The 22858-nt window shown below is 41.8% G+C and overlaps 1 protein-coding gene across 1 annotated transcript in view; it reads right to left on the bottom strand.

Annotated features, from left to right (window-relative positions):
* Nucleotides 1-22106, bottom strand: part of mrpl37 (mitochondrial ribosomal protein L37) — a 53438-nt gene extending 31332 nt beyond the window's left edge. Inside the window, exons 1-2 of the mRNA XM_089007984.1 lie at nt 21626-22106; nt 11042-11219 (exon numbers count right to left, since the gene is read on the bottom strand). Coding sequence (XP_088864110.1) covers nt 11042-11219; nt 21626-22055 — 608 coding nt within the window. The 5' untranslated portion in view covers nt 22056-22106. The remainder of the gene's footprint in view (nt 1-11041; nt 11220-21625) is intronic.
* Nucleotides 22107-22858: the final 752 nt, after the last annotated feature.

The following is a 22858-nucleotide window of genomic DNA, read 5'->3' as shown; positions in this document are numbered from 1 at the left end:
CAATCCAATTAATATTTGCTTAAGGATTTCAATACCATCATTAGCGAAATCTGTAAACGGCGTATTGTTTGATTTTCAGCTAATGAAACATCGTGTTCTTCTATACAGTTGTTCAACACCAATTTGAACCATGGGGAAATGTAAGAATTGTGATATTGAAACGAAGTACAAGGAAATAGTGGCTGTGCAGGAGAATCCAACAAGAAGCAAATCCTTCACTGCGAAAGAGTTCGATGTGCCGCAGAATACTTTATCAACATAAGTCTGTGTAAGCTCTCAGTCGTACAGGAGTGGTCCATCGATGAAAAGGTTTCTTCAGCCGTCATCTGTACTTCTATGAAGGTGTCGGACGTATCGCTTCTTATCCAAAACAGAAGTCTTTAGGAAGGCTACGCACACTGACCAATACTTACTTTTCGATTCTAACCACCCTTTACAACACAAAATAGGAGTTATCAGAACCCTCCAGCATAGGGCTAAACTAATACCAACAAGCGTTGAAGGTAGAGAAAAGGAGTCAAAACATATCAGGAGAGCACTCACAAACTGTGGGTACCCTCAGTGGTCATTCAACAAATGTCAGAAAGAAAGAATAGGGAATGAAACTAAAAATTCTGAAGATACAAAAAGGAGAGGAATAGCAATACCTTACATTGCAGGAGCTTCTGAAAAAAACTACAAAGAGTCCTTTGGCAACACAAAATTCCTACTTATTTCAAACCGATAAACACTAAGTTAAAACACTTAAAATTAGTGCAGGGGTGGCCAACCAGTCAGAGACGAAGAGCCACATTTTTTACTATGTTACTGCAAAGAGCCACATCAAGATGGCGGTGCGTGAACACGCAGCGGCTCCCCTCTCTCTCCCGTCAAATTGTCGTTTTTGTGTTTATTATGTTTGTTAAAGTCATTATAAGTGCCTTGCACGCTGGGTCCGATTGCACAGTAATTTCATCTGTGCTGTATGCCATGCATATGAGCATATTCGACAATAACACTGACTTTGATAAACATGGGCACACATGAACACTCCATCGCCCCATCCCTCACACACACACAGACCTCTGCTCAGACAGATTGATTATAAGTATCACCTTTTAAATACAAAATCAGCAAATATATTGGAAATTGACTCTGAGAGTACAAAAACCACAGGCAACAAAGAACACTGTCTTTCCACACACAAACTCAGTAAAACCAAGTCCACAAACAAAAATGCCATAATTGACAATATTTTGCATGTTGCTTAGTGGGACTTCTGGCATTCTTTGTCTTGAACAATCCTCATTCAATCTGGCTTGCATTCTGTTGTTGCCACTCGAAGCAATTCTTTTACATGAGTGTCAGTAATAACCGATCGATGCCTTGATTTCACATGTTTCAGGGTAGAAAACACAGACTCGCAGACATATGTTGACCCAAACATTGACAGTATCTTAAGCGCAGCCGGTTTGACATTGGGGTATTTTTCCATTGGCACGCGTTTCCAGAACTCAATGGTTCCCTTCCCTTAAAGCAGGTTTCAATTGATCTTCCTCACAAAGATCGATCATCTCTAACTCAGCCGCAGCTTCATCTGTGACTAGCGGGGCTTTCAAACAGTCTGTCTCCGCATTAAACGGGTCGACAAGGAACGTAATCTGCGGCTTTTTCAGTTGTAGATCACGGAATGGGGTCACAAAGTTTTCGTGCAAGTTTTCAACCAGTGTTGCATATCTGGCTCTTTTCTTATCCAGGGTATCGGTGGTGACTTGCCCGCTGGCTTTTAGCAGAGTGGGAAAATGTGTTAAATCTTCCTTTTGAATATGCGCCCTGAACAGCTTCAGTTTGTTGACAAACGCAAACACACTTTGCACCAAGTCAGGCAGAATTTTTGACTTACCCTGCAGAGTAAGGTTCAGTTTGTCCAAGTGACACAGCATGTCGACCAAAAAATCCAGATGCATAATCCACTCGTGGTCCGAGAGCACGGGATAGTCCTTGTCTTTCTCTTCCATGAACAGTTTCACAGTATCCAACAGCTCAAAAAAGCAAGAAAGTACTTTGCCTTTTGACAGCCACCTCACAGTGCAGTGCACCGGCAGGTCACCTGGAAGCCCTTGGTCCAGCTCAGCGATGAGATTCTTGAATTGTCTGTGGTGAAGCGCATGAGTGCGGATGTAGTTGACGATTTGCATCACAGGCTTCATGACATTCTCTAAATTTAATGATTTAGACACGAGTTGCTCCCTGTGGATCATGCAGTGGAAATTCCAACACTCAGGAAATGTTTGGTCGGCTTTGCACAGCCCCACAAGCCCGTTCACAGATCCGATCATGGCAGGTGCTCCATCCGTGGCTATTGCAGTCAGTTTTGGCCATGGGCAGATTTGCTGTTGCAAATGCAGCCATCATTGTTTCCTTCACATCTATGCCACAGGTTCTGTCTTTTAATGGCACAATATCAAGGAGTTCTTCTTTGAGCACACAATCCTTTGTCACAGACTGTGCAAATATTGCCAACTGAGGCTTGTCTTGTATGTCACAACTTTCATCCAATGCGACACTAAAATACTCACATGCTTGAAGGTCAGAGTGCAGCTGTGATTCAATAGCGGTGCTCGTGTCTGAAATTCTGCGTTCAACAGTGTGGCGGGACAGTTGGACATCAGAATCAGAATCATCTTCATTGCCAAGTATGTAGAACACACAAGGAATTTGTTTCCGGTAGAACACGCTGCACTAGTATCGTCGTCAAAAAAAAAAACCTGCGTACCGACAACAAGTGGAGCAGCTGGAGCTCTGGTGCAGCCGTCACAAGGTTCCTGAGCACGCTGAACACGCTCAAGACGTTGAGATGATCGTGGACTTCAGGAAACATCCATCACCACAGCTACCCCTCACACTATCCAACTGCCTTGTGTCAACCGTTGAGACCTTCAAGTTCCTGGGAATCACAGTGCACTATACAGTTCCATTTTGGCTACTGTTGAAAGAGTTCAAAGAGTTAATGGCTTGGGGGAAGAAGCTGTTTAAATGTCTGCTGGATTTGGTGCGCATGGATCGGTAGCGCCTGCCTGAGGGGAGTAGCTGGAAAAGGTGGTGGGCAGGGTGCGGAGGGTCCAGTAGGATTTTCCGCGCCCTAGTTTGGATTTTTGCAGTGTGCAAGTCCTCGAGAGTGGGTAGGGCGGTGCCAATGATTTTTTCGCCATCCTAACTGTCCGTTGAAGTCGGATTTTGTCCATTTTTGCTACCATTTGTTTTAGTTTGTCGTTTTCAGGAGACAAGATTTCAACAGCGTCACTGAGGCATTTCTTAATAAACTCCCCTTCGTTGTATGGCTTTTTAGACTGTGCAATGTTCCAAGCCAGTTGGTATGATGCAAGCGTTACGGTCTCTGGTTGCTTTGTAAATTTTCGGAAAAAAATTATCTGCTTTTCAGTCTGAGTTTTTAAAGTGACCAACTTGTGCTTGCGAAGTTCAGTCCCTTTGGGGAATTCTTGGTCGATGTTCGCGTGGAGTGAGCTGAAGTGGCGCTGAAGATTTGACGCTTTGAAATGCGCCAATGACGCCTGACATATAAGGCAGAATGGCTTGCCCTTACGCTCAACAAAAAAAATATAAACTCTCCCACTCTCTTAAAAGCGTCCTGGGTTCGTCTTCATATTTTCGTTTTGCTGTGCATTTTTTCCCTGCCATTTTGAGAGCGAACTTAACGCAAATGAATTGTTTACGTCATAAACAATTTGTGTCGAGTCTCTGATTGGTTGGCCACCCGTTTACGACATAAATGATTAATTTTCATCACACGCACATGCGTGTTAACGTCACATGGTCAGCTTGATACCGTAATTTCACGACTATCGGGTGCACTTAAATGTCTTCACGATTCTCAGGTGCCCTTAAAAGTCTTAAATGTTCTCCAAAATGTGCAGCGCGCGCTATGGTCACGAAATTACGGTACATAGAGTATGAATGGCAGCGCCAGCAGCAAACTTTTTTTAAGCTTGTCATGTGGACGCCCCTTACGAGTCGGCCCCTTAAGAGCCGCATGAAATCAGCCAAAGAGCCGCATGCGGCTCGGGAGCCGCGGGTTGGCCGGGCCTGAATTAGTGCATCCAAAAGATAGGCTGCCAAATGAAAACAAAGTAATGTAGTTTATTCAATACATTGTAAGAATGAAAATTGTAAAGAGCAGTACATTGGGGAGACTAAACAAATTCTCAAAAAAAAGACTTTATCAACATCAATTTGGATCGTTCATACAATAGTTTGCTTAGGCAACATAGGATTAGTAATACTGATGAGGTGATACCGGTCGAAGTGGGGCAATCAGGCCAGTCGTTCGTCAGAACAATAGGAACAATCAGTGGAGCTGCAGGGAGTAGTCCTCTGCTCCCCCCAACCTGAAAGCAGGGACCAATCATAGCAGAGGCCGGCACCGCCATTTCAGGCCAGTATATATATATTGGATTGGATATGCCTTTATTAGTCTCACAGTGGAGAAATTTACATTTCACAGCAGCAAAGTGATGAAAGGAATGAGAGTAGAAAAACAAAATACATGAGCTGCTGGAAAGGCAGCCACTCCTGCGGCGCCGTCTTGAAGTCAAAAGAACAAAAAAACATATATAACATACACACACACACACACACACACACACACACACACACACACACACACACACACACACACACACACACACATATATATATATATATATATATATATATATATATATATATATATATATATATATATATATATATATATATATATATACACACACACACAGTAAAGTCTCGTTATATCGATATTCAAGGGAGTCCGAAAAAATATCGATATAACCGGGACTATCGATATATCCGACCCTGTTTGCATGTAATTTTCTCCGTGCGTGCATAGAAATAGTATCGATATAACCGGGACTATCGATATATCCGATATCGATATAACGAGACTTTACTGTATATATATATATATATATATATGTGTGTGTGTGTGTGTGTGTGTGTGTGTGTGTGTGTGTGTGTGTGTGTGTGTGTGTGTGTAACACCGGCTTCACAGTACAGAGGTCGCCGGTGCAATACAACACAATCAAATACATGTATGGAAAAGAAAAACTGCAACGTTTACATTACTTACGTTGATAAATCGATGAAAAGGTTTCTTCAGCCGTCATCTGTACTTCTATGAAGGTGTCAGACGTTTCGCATCTTGTCCAAAAACTTATTCAGCAAGCTAAAGTCTTACTGGTAGTTTAGGCCCTATATATATATATATATATATATATATATATATATATATATATATATATATATATATATATAAATATATATGGCTGAAGAAACCTTTTCATCGATTTATCAACGTAAGTAATGTAAACGTTGCAGTTTTCCTTTCTATACATGTATTTAATTGTGTTGTATTCAGATACATTTTTATCGCTTGCAATAATCACCCTTTTTCATATGTTTGCACATGCTGGCGTTCGTGGTTTCTCTCGTGTATATGGAACAACGTGAGGATTTTGCATTGGTTGCATTTTTGAAAGGAAATAGTAATTAAAAAAGTGTAAAGACGTTTTTATTTAATGCAAGAGTTTATTTTTCACTTCACTACAGTAAAAAAGCATGCTAGATACGCAATCCATGAACTCAAGGAGAAAATTACATGCAATATCAAAGATCCCCCATGTATTGCCCACTTTTAATGCAGTTCGGCGCAGGATCGGATATATCGATAGTCCGGTTATATCGATATTTTTTCCGACTCCCGAGAATATCGATATAACGAGACATTACTGTATTTGGCGTATGAAAATGTTTCCGTGCGTATCATAATTTTGTTGCAAGTTGCAAGTTACTGTCCCATTGATCACCAGTGATGTCTGGTGATTCTTAAGCATACAGAAGGATTTTTGTTGCCATTTCCATTGCTTCCTTGCATTTCACGGATGCATTTCACTTGCTTCTCCACATTTATCAGTTTGTCGTTTCAATGCCTTTATCTACAGGATCCAAGTGAATAAAGTTAAAATCTTTCACGATTCTAGTAAAACGCATTTCAAAAAGAGTCACTTTCACGTCACTGTTTCGGATCCGATGATCGAAAATGGCATAGTGAACTTGTTTCTTCTGTCGTGTCTTCTGTTCAATCGAGTGGGCGCTGCTTGAATTTAAGCACTGAAGTCAAAATTTTAATGCAAGGGATTTTATTCCAGGTGAAGGATAATTCGTTGAACATTAGTTCGCAGTTGAGAACTTTCACTGCATTGCAATAAAATACATTGATGCAACACTGATGCAAATGCGTGCCGCGTGAACATCCCTAATTTGACATGAATGTTGCCAGGGCTGAAGAAAGCAGTGCTTCAAATTAGGTAAACAAATACAATGTTTTAATCTCGACTTTAAAAATGGATGGCCCAGTAGTCCAGTAATTAGCGTGTCTACTTCACAGTACATACAGGTCAAAAGTTTACATACACTTGTGAAGACCATATTGTCATGGCTCTCTTGAGTTCCCAGTTATTTCCACAACTTTTCTACGATAGAGTGATTGGAACAGATACTTCTTTGTCACAAAAAAAAAACATTCATTTTCTTTTATGACTTTGCTATGGGTGAACAGAAAAAAGTGATCAAATCTGCTGGGTCAAAAATATATATACAGCAACGCTAATATTTGGTAACATGTCCCTTGGACATTTTCCCATTGATTAGGCGATTTTGGTAGACATCCACAAGCTTCTGGCGAGCTTCTGGTTGGATCTTTGACCACTCCTCTTGACAGAATTGGAGAAGTTCAGTTAAATTTGATGGCTTTCTGACATGGACATGTTTCTTCAGCATTGTACACAAGTTCTCAATGGGGACTTTGGCAAGGCCATTGGAAAACCTTAATTATTCTGATTCTGATTCTGATTTAGCCATTCCATGACCACTTTTGATGTGTGTTTGGGCTCATTGTCCTGTTGGAACACCCAACTGCGCCGAAGACCCAATTTTCGGGCTGATGACTTTAGGTTATAGTGAAGAATTTGAAGGTAATTCTGCTTCGACATTATCCCATTTACTCTCTGTAAAGCACCCGTTCCATTGGCAGCAAAACAGCCCCACAGCGTAATAGTACCACCGCCGTGCTTGATGATAGACATGGTGTACTTGGGGTTAAAGGCCTCACCGTTTCTCATCCAAACATAATGCGGGGCATTGTGGTCAAACAGCTCCATTTTTGTTTCGTCTGACAACAGAACTTTCCACCAGAAGGTCTCATCTTTGTCCATGTGGTCAGCAGCAAACTTCAGTCGAGCATTCAGGTGGTGCTTTTGGAGCAATGGCGTCCGTCTTGCATGGCAGCCTCTCAGTCCATGGAGATGCAAAACACGCTTGACACCTGTGTTCCAGAAGCTTCTAATTCTAGGCTTTTTGGTGATTCTCGGTTGAATCTTCACCCTCCTGATCAATTTCTGTCAGCAGCAGGTGATAGCTTGCGTTTTCTTCCTGATCGTGGCAGTGACAAAACAGTGCCATGCACTTTATACTTACAAACAATTGTTTGCACTGTTGCTCTTGGGATCTGCAGCTGCTGTGAAATGGCTCAGAGTGACTTTCCTGACTTGTTCCAAGTCAATGATGAGCTTTTTCAGATCAATGCTGATCTCCTATGACTTTCCCATTGCAGCGTTTGTGGCCGTTTGCAACCAATAAGCCCCATTTAAATAGCCTCAGAGAAGTCACCAACTGTAGTCACTCAGAATCACTCACAAGAAGTTAAGAGGCGATGCTTTGAAGCTCATTTCGCTGACACAACTTTTTAAGTCATCAAAACTGCTAATTCGTGTACGCCTACCAAAGAGTGCAAAAGCATAACCAAGGAGCACTACCCATGCTCTGTGATACCCCAGCGATATCCCACAGCTTGTCCTGAAGGACGAACCCCCTAATGAGACAGCTTGTAGCGAAAGGGACATAGACTCCCTATCAACACAGGATCTAAGAGGAAGGAATGATTCGGCTGAAAAACGGATGTGATAAAGGGAAGGTATTCCTGAAGGGGTTATCCCTGAGGAACAAAGGAATTGAAAACACTAAGCTCGTATCCAAGGCCAATGGCAACCTGAATAGCAACAAGGAAACGGTAACCAAACCCAGGTGGCAACCTCAAAGCCAGAAGGCAAGAACAAACCCGGGATAAAGCATCCCGCCAGTATCAGAACCCGGGAATAAAAGGTGGCCAAGGAAGGATTCAGACCCGGAGTAAACCAAAACTCCAAGGAGGGTTCCACCCAAGTCAGACCCGAACTTCACAAGCCAAGGAGGGGCCGGGATAGTAGACACTGTCCAGGTAAAACAAGCCGAATATAAAGAGAAGGCTCCAGGATGAACTCAAGAATGTCATCAAGGGGAACAAGGATGAGGTCTGAAGAGGGAATCTGGAGGAAAAGCCCACAGGGATGACCCGAACAGCAAATGGGAAAAAGCCTACAGTGGCAGAGGCTGGCCAAAGGCAACCAAGGATCATCCTGGCTGCCAAGGCGGCCCTAAACCAACCAAGAGGCAGGTATCCCCCAGACAAGCCCAAGAGGTGCAAAGAGGCACGAACAACCAACAGAACCAGGGTGTAAGTGTGGCAGGGAAAGCCTACATGACCCTAACCAGGGGTGGATGTCACGAAACTCTGGAGGGCGAAACCCAAGGTCAAAAGGGAAACACCTCCCAGGGGTGGAATGACCAGCAAAAACGGGATCCATCAGTGAAGATGGAAGGCCAACAACCGACTGTCATAGATAAAGGGGAAAGGAAACCTCGATACGGTCCCAGTAGGGAAAGAAAGAGGACTGGAAAATGAGAATCCAAGGGCTCAGAGAGGACTGGAGAACCGGAAGGAAAGTACAGGCCGGGGGCGGAGACTGGGGAGTGACCCCAAACTGCGTGGTTGCAAGACCGGGACAATCAACCGGTGTAAAGCCGGAACTGGGAACCCGGAACGCGGAACCCGTCAAGCTTCCTGGCCTCTGGTAGAGGACCCGAGCTGAAATGGGGACCCAGACAGTTTTTTTGGGTGAACGGATAGTTGTATTTTATAATATATGAAAAAATGGTTTTAACACCGGTTAATCAGAGGTCGCCGGTCAATCAACATCAATATGAGGAAAAGAAAAACGCAACTTTCATACTTATTGATAAATCATGAAAAGGTTTTTAGCCCATTTATTTATAAGTTAATTTATTTTCAAAAATTATTAAATAAATTTATGTATTTAGCCTATATATATATATATATTAAAATTATATTATATATAATTAATATTTTTTATAATTATTAATTTGGTGAAGAAACCTTTTATCGTTTCAATAAATAAACTTTTTTCCTTTTTACATGTTATTGTGTTTTTCGTATTTTTACCTTGCAATAATCACCCTTTTTCATATGTTTGCACATGCTGGCGTTCGTGGTTTCTCTCGTGTATATGGAACAACGTGAGGATTTTGCATTGGTTGCATTTTTTTGTCATGGCTCTCTTGAGTTCCCAGTTATTTCCACAACGTTTTCTACGATAGAGTGATTGGAACAGATACTTCTTTGTCACAAAAAAAACATTCATTTTCTTTTATGACTTTGCTATGGGTGAACAGAAAAAAGTGATCAAATCTGCTGGGTCAAAAATATATATACAGCAACGCTAATATTTGGTAACATGTCCCTTGGACATTTTCCCATTGATTAGGCGATTTTGGTAGACATCCACAAGCTTCTGGCGAGCTTCTGGTTGGATCTTTGACCACTCCTCTTGACAGAATTGGAGAAGTTCAGTTAAATTTGATGGCTTTCTGACATGGACATGTTTCTTCAGCATTGTACACAAGTTCTCAATGGGGACTTTGGCAAGGCCATTGGAAAACCTTAATTATTCTGATTCTGATTCTGATTTAGCCATTCCATGACCACTTTTGATGTGTGTTTGGGCTCATTGTCCTGTTGGAACACCCAACTGCGCCGAAGACCCAATTTTCGGGCTGATGACTTTAGGTTATAGTGAAGAATTTGAAGGTAATTCTGCTTCGACATTATCCCATTTACTCTCTGTAAAGCACCCGTTCCATTGGCAGCAAAACAGCCCCACAGCGTAATAGTACCACCGCCGTGCTTGATGATAGACATGGTGTACTTGGGGTTAAAGGCCTCACCGTTTCTCATCCAAACATAATGCGGGGCATTGTGGTCAAACAGCTCCATTTTTGTTTCGTCTGACAACAGAACTTTCCACCAGAAGGTCTCATCTTTGTCCATGTGGTCAGCAGCAAACTTCAGTCGAGCATTCAGGTGGTGCTTTTGGAGCAATGGCGTCCGTCTTGCATGGCAGCCTCTCAGTCCATGGAGATGCAAAACACGCTTGACACCTGTGTTCCAGAAGCTTCTAATTCTAGGCTTTTTGGTGATTCTCGGTTGAATCTTCACCCTCCTGATCAATTTCTGTCAGCAGCAGGTGATAGCTTGCGTTTTCTTCCTGATCGTGGCAGTGACAAAACAGTGCCATGCACTTTATACTTACAAACAATTGTTTGCACTGTTGCTCTTGGGATCTGCAGCTGCTGTGAAATGGCTCAGAGTGACTTTCCTGACTTGTTCCAAGTCAATGATGAGCTTTTTCAGATCAATGCTGATCTCCTATGACTTTCCCATTGCAGCGTTTGTGGCCGTTTGCAACCAATAAGCCCCATTTAAATAGCCTCAGAGAAGTCACCAACTGTAGTCACTCAGAATCACTCACAAGAAGTTAAGAGGCGATGCTTTGAAGCTCATTTCGCTGACACAACTTTTTAAGTCATCAAAACTGCTAATTCGTGTTGCTGTATGTATATTTTTGACCCAGCAGATTTGATCACTTTTTCTGTTAACCCAAAATAAAGTCATAAAAAAAAACTTCATGTTTTTTTACTGAGAAGTATCTGTTCCAATCACTCTACCAGAGAAAAATCAGAGTTGTAACTGGAAATGCTTCACAAGTTTCTAGAAACTTTTGACCACAACTGGAGGTCGTGTCCTTAAAAATACCTGTATTTTGCTGGTCGCTCCTCAGTCGTGTCCCAGAAACGGGCATGTTTGATGGCGTTCAGAACACGTTTTTCTTGATCTGGTATTTGATTTGCAGGACTCTTTGCCAGTGCAAGAAGTTGAGCAGGCAAACCATTGACGGCTGTGCTTTTGGTTAACCAAAGTGCCTGTCGAACACCTGTAAAAAAAGAGTGTATGTTACTTCCCTGTCCACTTTTACAAGAATATTTTGGGACATGTAACATTGCAAGACAATGTTACTGACTTTCTTGCGACTAGACCAGGGGTCGGGAACCTATGGCTCGCGAGCCATATATGGCTCTTTTGATGATTGCATATGGCTCGCCGATAAAACTAAATACATATTCTCGTTTTTTTCGCCGTTCATTTCCCGTTGGGGCTGCAGTTGGCGGAAAGCACAATTTTGATTGGATGACACTGACCTAGAATGGCCGAAAGCGCCATTTTGATTGGATGATAGTGGCCGTCATGTTGAAAACGCCCCTTTAAATGAGTCTAACGAGTGCAGTTCAGCGTGAATGCACCGCAGCATTAGAGGAGAGAAAATGTTCTGATTCTAATTTGCAATGAAACAATACCATCGATGAAACAGTCAAATGTCAGTGACATTTTAACAAGCCCCATGTTAACGTTAGCATCAACATACTTCTGCGAGAAGTAGATTGCAGATAGCAAGTGTGGAAGCTTATGAGCCGTGTGCAGGCTAGCTAGCAGTAACTTCGCCTCTGGACCGGCAAGTTGAATTTCATTCCGATCGTTTGCCTGGATTTTTACCAATCACGAGGAACGGAAAACTATTCGTGTTAACGGTGAGTACTATCACAAATTTATTTTAAATAATACATTCTGATATTTTGTTGAAAATTGGCCGCGCGAGCGTGCGTGTGTGTGCGCGCGCGGTACCTCGCCGGTTGGACAGCATAATGATTTTGAAAAATGGTTGAATGGTTTGGTGGACATCGCAAATACTGTACAGATTACTGTATAAAGCGGCCACAAATCAATGGTAATTGTCAGTCATGTCATATTTTGTTGATTTCGGGTTGTTGTTACACAAGATGTATGTGCAACTTTTTTTCATGCCTTGTCCGTTGTTGTAATGGAACCTGTGTGAAAAGGGAGGATTTTTTATGTCTGTCTTCTTCTTTTCCTTTCGGCTTTTCCCCTCAGGGGTCGCCACAGCGAATCAATGTCCAACATCTATCCCGGTTTTGTGCATCCTCTTCTCTCACACCAGCTAACTTCATGTCCTCTTTGACCACATCCATAAACATCCTCTTTGGTTTTCCTCTCGGTCTCCTGCCTGGCAGTTCAAGGCTTAGCATCCTTCTCCCGATATAGTCGGTCTCTCTCCTCTGGACATGTCCAAACCATGTCAGTCTGGCCTCTCTGGCTTTCTCTCCAAAGCCTCTAATATGAGTTGTCCCTCTAATGTACTCATTCCTGATCCTATCCAACCTGGTCACTCCCAAAGAAAATCTCAACATCTTCAGCTCTGCTTCCTGTCTTTTCTTCAGTGGCACTGTCTCCAGTCCAAACATCATGGCTGGTCTCCACATCTCTAGTTTCTCCGCCACCTGTTCCCTGTTCTCGCTACAGATCACAATGTCATCTGCAAACATCATGGTCCAAGGAGATTCTTGTCTAACATCGTCTGTCAGCCTGTCCATCACCATAGCAAACAAGAAGGGGCTCAGAACTGACCCCTGGTGGAGTCCCACCTCCACCTTGAATTCCTCAGTCATACCGACAGCACACCTCACAACTGTCTTACAGTCACGATAATGTCTTGCACCGCTCTGACATACTTTTCTGTCACTCCAGACTTCCTCATGTAATACCACAGCTCTTCTCCGGGTACCCTATCATACGCTTTCTCCAGATCTACAAAGACACAATGCAATTCCTTCTGACCTTCTCTGTACTTCTCTATCAGCATTCTTAAAGCAAACACTGCATCTGTCGTACTCTTTTTTGGCATGAAGCCATACTGCTGCTCACAAATGTTCACTTCTGCTCTTAGTCTCGCTTCAACTGCTCTTTCCCAGACTTTCATTGTACGGCTCATCAACTTTCTTTCTCTGTCGTTACTACAACTCTGCACATATCCCTTCTTCTTAAACATGGGCACCAGTATACTTCGTCTCCCTTCTTCAGGCATCTGTTCACCATCTAAGATCTTGTTGAATAACCCAGTCAGGAACACCACCGCCACCTCTCCGAGACACTTCCATACCTCGATTGGTAAATCATCAGGCCCGAGTGCCTTTCCCCCCTTCATCCTCTTCAGCGCCCTCCTGGCTTCATCCTTGCTAATGCTTGCTACGTCTTGGTCCACAACAGTCACGTCTTCTACTCTTTGTTCCTTCTCATTTTCCTCATTCATCAATATTTCAAAGTACTCTTTCCATCTTGCTATCACACAATTGGCACCCGTTAATACATTGCCATCTCTATCCTTAACCACCCGAACCTGCTGCAGGTCCTTACCATCTTTGTCTCTCTGTCTCGCCAGCCTGTAAAGATCAGTCTCGCCTTCCTTGCTGTCTAGCAGAGCATACAAGTCATCATAGGCCTCTTGTTTGGCCTTTGCCACCTTTACTTTAACCGTGCGCTGCATCTCCTTGTACTGCTGTCTACTCTCGTCCGTCCTCTCAGTGTCCCACTTCTTCGTTGCTAACCTCATTCTCTGTATACACTCCTGCACCTCCCCATTCCACCACCAAGATTTTTGATGTCTGTAAACATTTCAATTTGATTGCTTCTCATCAGGTATGGTAAATGCAGCTATTGTCTTGTTCATATAAGTGTTCTACCAGGCAACCGGTAGAACACCGGCGACCAAGACCTGGCGTCCAAATCAGATTGTTTGCAAGTCATTTAGCACCGAGTCTCTATTCAATATTTTGAATGGATTTTGGCCCACGACCATTCTGACTTACGGCCGTTTGGTCGGAACGGAACCCGGTCGTAAATCGGATGTTACCTGTACTGCGAAAGGGCTGACCAGCAGTATAAAGCCCAGTCAAGAAATTAAATGTATTATTATTCATATTATTATTATTATTATTATTATTATCATCATCAAGAGTGGCGGGCCCTGTGAAAGAATATATTCTACACAGAAAAAAAACAACAGCACTGTGGGAAAGCTATTATTTCTTAATTAAAATAATTCATATATTTTCTCATATACTCCTCGTACTTGTTGTATTTTGTTCCCATAGTAATACAACCACATTCATATCAATGGCTCAGCCATAGAATTCTCAATGAACACTACAATTGAAGTTCAGAAATACTTGTCAGAACCAAACATTGACAGACGCGCACATCCCTGGCCACAGCATTGGAAACGACCAGAATATATATTCACAATTTTTTTTCAAATTGGCTCTCAGGTATCTTTCTACATCAGCCTGACGCGAGAACAGATCTACTAGCAGTGTCAGGTACGTGCTCTCCAGAGTACCGAACAGACTATAAATGACACATTGACCAACATTTGCTGAGCCCTACAGTGCCACCTGTTGGTCACTAACAGATTTATGACACGGTAGCACCTCAAGACTGGTTGTTTCAAAGACACCCAGACTTTGTGAGTTTTTCACAAAAAAAGTTGTTGGGTTAAAACCCCTTCCCCAACAACTTTTTTTTGTGAAAAACATTCCTTTCACAAACGAGCCGGTTCTTAGAGCCGGATCTCTTAAGTGAACGAATAGAGCCGGCTCCTAACAAGGATCGCACGTGATTGGTCAACATCCATGGTAGAGGCGGGACATGAGAATTACAGACACACGCAGCAGTAAGGAGAACGAAGAGTGGTTAGAGAAACAGAAGCACACTGTGAGTTGCACATGAAACAGGAAAGGGCTTTCCGATTCTGACAATCATACCAGAATCATATATAGTTGTACTAAATTCATCCTGTCCACTTGATAACTAATTTAAAGCAGATTCTTTACTTACAGACAGTGTAGGTGTTCAAATACCTCAGAATCATATATGACAAAGAACGTGCTGCAGTCCAAGAACGGGTCAAAAAAGCCATAGTTGTTTGTCAACTGACTGCTGAACATCCCGAACCACAACATCCTTTTCTCCACTGCGAGACTGATATAGGCAAAACCAATCTAATCCAATCCTACATGTCAGTTTCATGCTACTTTTTTGAAAATTTCAAAGTGGGGATCTGTCAGCTGGATTGTTTTGAGTCCAATGAAAGACACATATCTGAGAACTTAGCAGAGGAGCTGGGGAGGTACTGCAGGACGCATGCACTGTTTTAGAGCCATTTGAGCAGGTCACTGGAGATGAGTGGAGACAGGTACAGTTGACAAAAGTTATCACATTGTGCTGTTATTATTATTCAACTATTATCAATTTTACTTGTTGGGATGATAGCATTATTAATATGAAAAGCTAATTAGTGACAGCTGATTATCAGACTAGAGCAGGTACGGGACAACTACGGCCCGCGGGCCATACCAGAGGCTTTTTAATCCGGCCGACCGAAGTTGTCCAAATTATACTAAAAACAGTGACAAAAAGTTAGCGGACAACTCTGAAAATTTGCCTGCCCCATTTTCACAACTTGAAACACAATAAGACGACAAATCACATTAAAAAAAACATTGTCACGAAGTAAGAAGTTTTTTTAATTAGGAGTGTACTTACCACAAATGTTACCTTGCTTAACGTACAATAAATGTCCACAGCTGTAGATTTTGCTGCAGTAGTCATTGATCACCATGGTGCACAATGCAATGTTTGCATTGCATGCTACAAGCCACTAAGCCCCTTTCATAACTCTCAACTACACTTTACAGTCACGGCCTAATGTAAATTTACGTTTTGTAGCGTCACATATGCTGTTAGCTTCATGGCCGAAAGCGCCATTTTGATTGGATGATAGTGGCCGTCATGTTGAAAACGCCCCTTTAAATGAGTCTAACGAGTGCAGTTCAGCGTGAATGCACCGCAGCATTAGAGGAGAGAAAATGTTCTGATTCTAATTTGCAATGAAACAATACCATCGATGAAACAGTCAAATGTCAGTGACATTTTAACAAGCCCCATGTTAACGTTAGCATCAACATACTTCTGCGAGAAGTAGATTGCAGATAGCAAGTGTGGAAGCTTATGAGCCGTGTGCAGGCTAGCTAGCAGTAACTTCGCCTCTGGACCGGCAAGTTGAATTTCATTCCGATCGTTTGCCTGGATTTTTACCAATCACGAGGAACGGAAACTATTCGTGTTAACGGTGAGTACTATCACAAATTTATTTTAAATAATACATTCTGATATTTTGTTGAAAATTGGCGCGCGTGCGTGGTGTGTGGCGCGCGCGGTACTCGCGGTGGACAGCATAATGATTTTGAAAAATGGTTGAATGGTTTGGTGGACATCGCAAATACTGTACAGATTACTGTATAAAGCGGCCACAAATCAATGGTAATTGTCAGTCATGTCATATTTTGTTGATTTCGGGTTGTTGTTACACAAGATGTATGTGCAACTTTTTTTCATGCCTTGTCCGTTGTTGTAATGGAACCTGTGTGAAAAGGGAGGATTTTTTATGTCTGTCTTCTTCTTTTCCTTTCGGCTTTTCCCTCAGGGGTCGCCACAGCGAATCAATGTCCAACATCTATCCCGGTTTGTGCATCCTCTTCTCTCACACCAGCTAACTTCATGTCCTCTTTGACCACATCCATAAACATCCTCTTTGGTTTTCCTCTCGGTCTCCTGCCTGGCAGTTCAAGGCTTAGCATCCTTCTCCCGATATAGTCGGTCTCTCTCCTCTGGACATGTCCAAACCATGTCAGTCTGGCCTCTCTGGCTTTCTCTCCAAAGCCTCTAATATGAGTTGTCCCTCTAATGTACTCATTCCTGATCCTATCCAACCTGGTCACTCCCAAAGAAAATCTCAACATCTTCAGCTCTGCTTCCTGTCTTTTCTTCTGAGCCCTACAGTGCCACCTGTTGGTCACTAACAGATTTATGACACGGTAGCACCTCAAGACTGGTTGTTTCAAAGACACCCAGACTTTGTGAGTTTTTCACAAAAAAAGTTGTTGGGTTAAAACCCCTTCCCCAACAACTTTTTTTTGTGAAAAACATTCCTTTCACAAACGAGCCGGTTCTTAGAGCCGGATCTCTTAAGTGAACGAATAGAGCCGGCTCCTAACAAGGATCGCACGTGATTGGTCAACATCCATGGTAGAGGCGGGACATGAGAATTACAGACACACGCAGCAGTAAGGAGAACGAAGAGTGGTTAGAGAAACAGAAGCACACTGTGAGTTGCACATGAAACAGGAAAGGGCTTTCCGATTCTGACAATCATACCAGAATCATATATAGTTGTACTAAATTCATCCTGTCCACTTGATAACTAATTTAAAGCAGATTCTTTACTTACAGACAGTGTAGGTGTTCAAATACCTCAGAATCATATATGACAAAGAACGTGCTGCAGTCCAAGAACGGGTCAAAAAAGCCATAGTTGTTTGTCAACTGACTGCTGAACATCCCGAACCACAACATCCTTTTCTCCACTGCGAGACTGATATAGGCAAAACCAATCTAATCCAATCCTACATGTCAGTTTCATGCTACTTTTTTGAAAATTTCAAAGTGGGGATCTGTCAGCTGGATTGTTTTGAGTCCAATGAAAGACACATATCTGAGAACTTAGCAGAGGAGCTGGGGAGGTACTGCAGGACGCATGCACTGTTTTAGAGCCATTTGAGCAGGTCACTGGAGATGAGTGGAGACAGGTACAGTTGACAAAAGTTATCACATTGTGCTGTTATTATTATTCAACTATTATCAATTTTACTTGTTGGGATGATAGCATTATTAATATGAAAAGCTAATTAGTGACAGCTGATTATCAGACTAGAGCAGGTATGGGCAAACTACGGCCCGCGGGCCATACCAGAGGCTTTTTAATCCGGCCGACCGAAGTTGTCCAAATTATACTAAAAACAGTGACCAAACTCATGACAAAAAGTTAGCGGACAACTCTGAAAATTTGCCTGCCCCATTTTCACAACTTGAAACACAATAAGACGACAAATCACATTAAAAAAAACATTGTCACGAAGTAAGAAGTTTTTTTAATTAGGAGTGTACTTACCACAAATGTTACCTTGCTTAACGTACAATAAATGTCCACAGCTGTAGATTTTGCTGCAGTAGTCATTGATCACCATGGTGCACAATGCAATGTTTGCATTGCATGCTACAAGCCACTAAGCCCCTTTCATAACTCTCAACTACACTTTACAGTCACGGCCTAATGTAAATTTACGTTTTGTAGCGTCACATATGCTGTTAGCTTCTTTTGACTCTTTCTTCTGGGCTGTGGTTCTGTGCATCTATTTTAGAAAATGACATGCAAATGCACGACCTTATAACGCTTGCGAAAGTCCGGAAGAAAGAAGCAGGCTTCTGATTGGCTGCTGTGCCGAGTATGCAAATTTCAACTGCAGGTAGCCGATGTCTGTGTGCTAGGGGACGGTACACGTGTATTGTTTGCACGTGAAGGCGAGGGCTTCAGTGGAGAGTTTGTTGAGCGCGCTGTCAAGACAATCCATCCATGATTTTGCGGAATTCAATACAAGTACGTATTATTGCGCTTGAATAGTTCGTTGTGTAATAATGTGTTTTGAATGTTGAAAGTGATTCCATTTTTCAATAAATGTTGATTTCTTTAACTTTGCACCTTTGATTGAAACGTATTAAAAACAGACTCAGTCTTGATAAATCACAGTGCATATGTTATTTTAATCTACAGTAAAGTCTCGTTATATCGATATCGGTTATATCGATAGTACTGCTTATTACGATACTATTTCTATGAACGCAAGGAGAAAATTTACATGCCGCAGGATCGGATATATCGATAGTCCGGTTATATCGATATTTTTTCCGACACCCGAGAATATCGATATAATGAGACTTTACTGCATTTCCATTTCCTACTCCCAGTATATGCGAAATAGTATGCAAACGCCATATCTTGCATATTCCTTGACACAAATTTATTAACTGATCAGGGATATTTTTCACATTTCAAAGACAGTTAATAAATTGGGTTGTAGTGTTCTTACTGTGCTATGAGGTTTGTACACACTACATTTAAAGGACAACCGGCACCATTTTTTTGTTTCCTACTGACATCAGAAAAACGTTTTATAGCATCTAAAATACCCAAAACAGGCAGGCTGATATTTTTAGTCAAATGAAAAACACCAATAAAAATGACTTCAAAATGAATCCGGAAATGGCCAGTTTCAGAAGGACCCACCCCCTTGTTCGTGACATCACGCCAAGACGTCTTGCCTTGCTCGAGAATCAAAACAATGGCTTCAAATTCGGAGAAGATGGTTTCTTGTTACTCATCCAGTTATGAATAGGATTCAAATCGTTCTGAAGAGGAAAGCATAAATGTTTGCAATTGATAAAAGGAGTCCTCCCATATCAATTCAAGCCGGCAATGACAGCAATGTAGCACCCAGAAAATGCAGAAGATGGCGCCCAAGCTCTGTTGGAAATGGGCTGATTTGTCAGCGGGGAATTTGTGTCAGCGAATATAAAATACAGTAAAGTATCGTTATATCGATATCGTTTATATTGATAATACTGCTTATTATGACACTATTTTCATTTCCCGTGCACATTTCTAGTCTTTTTATCTATAATTAGTTCCGTTTAGTACGATTCGTGGTTTTTACGATAATCCGCTTACTACGATGCTCTTTTTCATCTCCCGCCGGCCATTTTGCTATGTTTATATCGATACAAAAGATATTCAAGATGAATCGATATTTGCTTAGGGGTTTCTATATAGTACCACCATTATCGAAATCTGTATCGGTCGCGCCATTGGTCGACTTGGTCACACGACTTGGTCACGTGACTTGGTCACGTGAGTGTGTTACGTGACCAGCTCCCGTGTAGCAGACGCCATTTTAATTTTCAGACGCCAGCTCGTATGTAGCAGACGAGATTGAAGTGTTTGTGTTAAAAGAAAAAAATGGGAAGTAGAAGAAGATTGATGACATATTACAGTAAGATGTAAGCGTTGCAGTTTCCCTGTTGCAGTGTTATGTACACAACAATGTTTCTTGTTTTGTCTGCTGAAGCGTAATGATTTTGAAAATTACTGTACATTGCATACTGTGTATTAAAGGACAAACGATGTCACTTTTTATTCAAATGCAAAACACCAATAAAAATGACTTCACGCCAAGACGTCTTGCATTGCTTGTGAATCAAAACAATGGTTTCAGATTCGGACAATATGCTTTCTTGTTACACATCCAGTTATGAATATGATTCAAATACACTGTAGTTCTGAAGAGGAAAGCATACATGTTAGCAATCGATTAAAGAATTATATGTGCTATTTTGAGGCAACATTGGGGGAACATCTCTCACCCAAAAAATAAAAAGAGGCACAAAATGGCGAGCTCATGGCCAGCTCAGTTTCTTATATGGCGCTTGGATGCCGTCTTTTGGCGGCTTTTGTTAATGCAGTTCAGCGCAGGACGGATATATCAACGGTACGGTTATATCGACATTTTTTCTAACTCCCGAGAATATCGATATAACGAGACTTTATTGTAGTTGTCTTGGTGCAACACACAACGATTCACCATCCCGTTATATATGTGTTTTCCTTCTAATTTTGCCATTAACACGGATCAACACAAAGTTTTAAGACCAAACAAAGTACCACAAAATGCATTGTGTTTCGCTTTCTAGGTCAGGGGCGGTCCAAATGTGACATCACATGGGGATCGTCATCAACTCAAAAACAAGACTTCATGAATATTCAGCGCGAGGCTTAAAATGTAAACGATAGCTATATGCTGTGGAATCTTTGTAAAATGCGCTCAGTCAAAGTCATTAGAAGTGATTTTACAAATTATGGACATAACTTGTCCGGAGGCTTCAGTTTTCCTTTAATGCTTTAGGTTCAGTATTTCCGGCCTAAACACTCCCTCCAAATGCTCCTGGCCCTCTGTCAAATTTTAGAACCGATTGCGGCCCGCGAGTCAAAAAGTTTGCCCACCCCTGGACTAGAGTAACCACAGGGAAAGTGAAAGTTAGCATCCACTAACTCTGTGCACATATAAATAAAGACATATACGTAAATCAAAACATTTGATATATTGTATTTGTTTACTTGAGTAATTCGTTTTTCACATAATTTTACATGCTTAATTTAGCAACAAAAAAACTGAGGAGCCATTTGGGACCCAAAGGGGTCGAATCTTTTTTGTTACCCGAGCCAAAAGAACCGGCTTTCTGAAAAGAGCCGGGATTCCCATCACTAGTGCAGACTGACGTGTTACGATTTTTAAAAATAATCACGGCCCTAAACCCGACGACACACTTGAAACGGCGCCGAATTTGTATCATAAGGTCTTCCGTGTCGTTTAACGACACATTTAAATCTACTATCGGGCCACTTTATGAGTTGTTGTTTTGACTCTGCTCCCACATGAAAAACAAATGTTAAGTGTGTGTTGTGAAAATGCTTTCCGATACCTTCCAGTGCGTTGGTTCTCTGGTGAAAGACATAACACGGTGTCTCTCGCGACAACGCCATCTCATTAGCTGGAGGTGATGTGAAATACTGTGGATCTTTATAGTCCTTTGTCCACTTTGGGAAAACGGGTTTCGACAGCCCTGGGACAAAATGCATCCTTTCTCCGTAAGTGACCATTTCCAGTCCTGGGATGTGAACTTTTTCCTTGGGCAAATCGACACTCTTTGTCCGAGCCTTCCTCGCAGAAACTTTACTAAGAAAGAAATTTCGGATCTGTAATCGATTGATCTCTCCAGATGCTGGGATCCCGTCTCTGTAGTGTATCGATTTGAAAACCCGCAACGCAGTTTCCGGAAACATTGATATCCTTCGTTGGTGGCCTGATATACGGCGAGGATGAATGAATTTGCGAAAACACAACCTTAACATTTTGGGCACAGTGTACGGCGCGCCTTCGTCGTCCTATTTCTTCTTCGTCGTCCTATTTCTTCTTCGTCGTCCTTGATTATTCTTTTCTTCTTCTTCCCCCCTCCTTCTTCTTCTACATCTGTTCATTCTCCCTCCTGGAAATGGGAGGTTATTTTATCGCGATTATATATATATATATATATATATATATATATATATATATATATCTTCAGCCGTCATCTGTACAAATTTGAAGGTTTCGGACGTTTCGCCTCCTATCCAAGAGGCTTCGTCAGCGAACTAAAGTCTGACTGGTCGTATCGGCCCTATTTATATATCCCTAATGTCCAGCCATGGCGGCGCCGGACACAGCTATCATAGGTCCCTACTCTCAGGTTGGGGGGAGCAGAGGACCACTCGCTGTGGCCCCACTGGGAGTGGAAACCTTCTCATCGATGGACCACTCCTGTACGACTGAGATATATATATATATATATATATATAGTAAAGTCTCGTTATATCGATATCGGATATATCGATAGTCCCGGTTATATCGATACTATTTCTATGCACGCACGGAGAAAATTACATGCAAACAGGTTCGGATATATCGATAGTCCCGGTTATATCGATATTTTTTCGGACTCCCTTGAATATTGATATAACGAGACTTTACTGTATATATATATATATATATATATATATATATATATATATATATATATATATATATATATATATATATATATATATATATATCAGTATCGAGGCTATACTGGCAAAGAGGCAACTGCCGCTTGCCTCTTCAGGTGCTTTATGGACAA

The sequence above is a fragment of the Hippocampus bargibanti genome, linkage group LG11 (genome assembly GCF_051943395.1).
Source record: "Hippocampus bargibanti isolate YZ-2025 linkage group LG11, ASM5194339v1, whole genome shotgun sequence".
NCBI classification, from domain to species: Eukaryota; Metazoa; Chordata; class Actinopteri; order Syngnathiformes; family Syngnathidae; genus Hippocampus; species Hippocampus bargibanti.
Note: the sequence above shows the minus strand (reverse complement) of the source record. Positions and strands in the feature narration are given on the sequence as shown.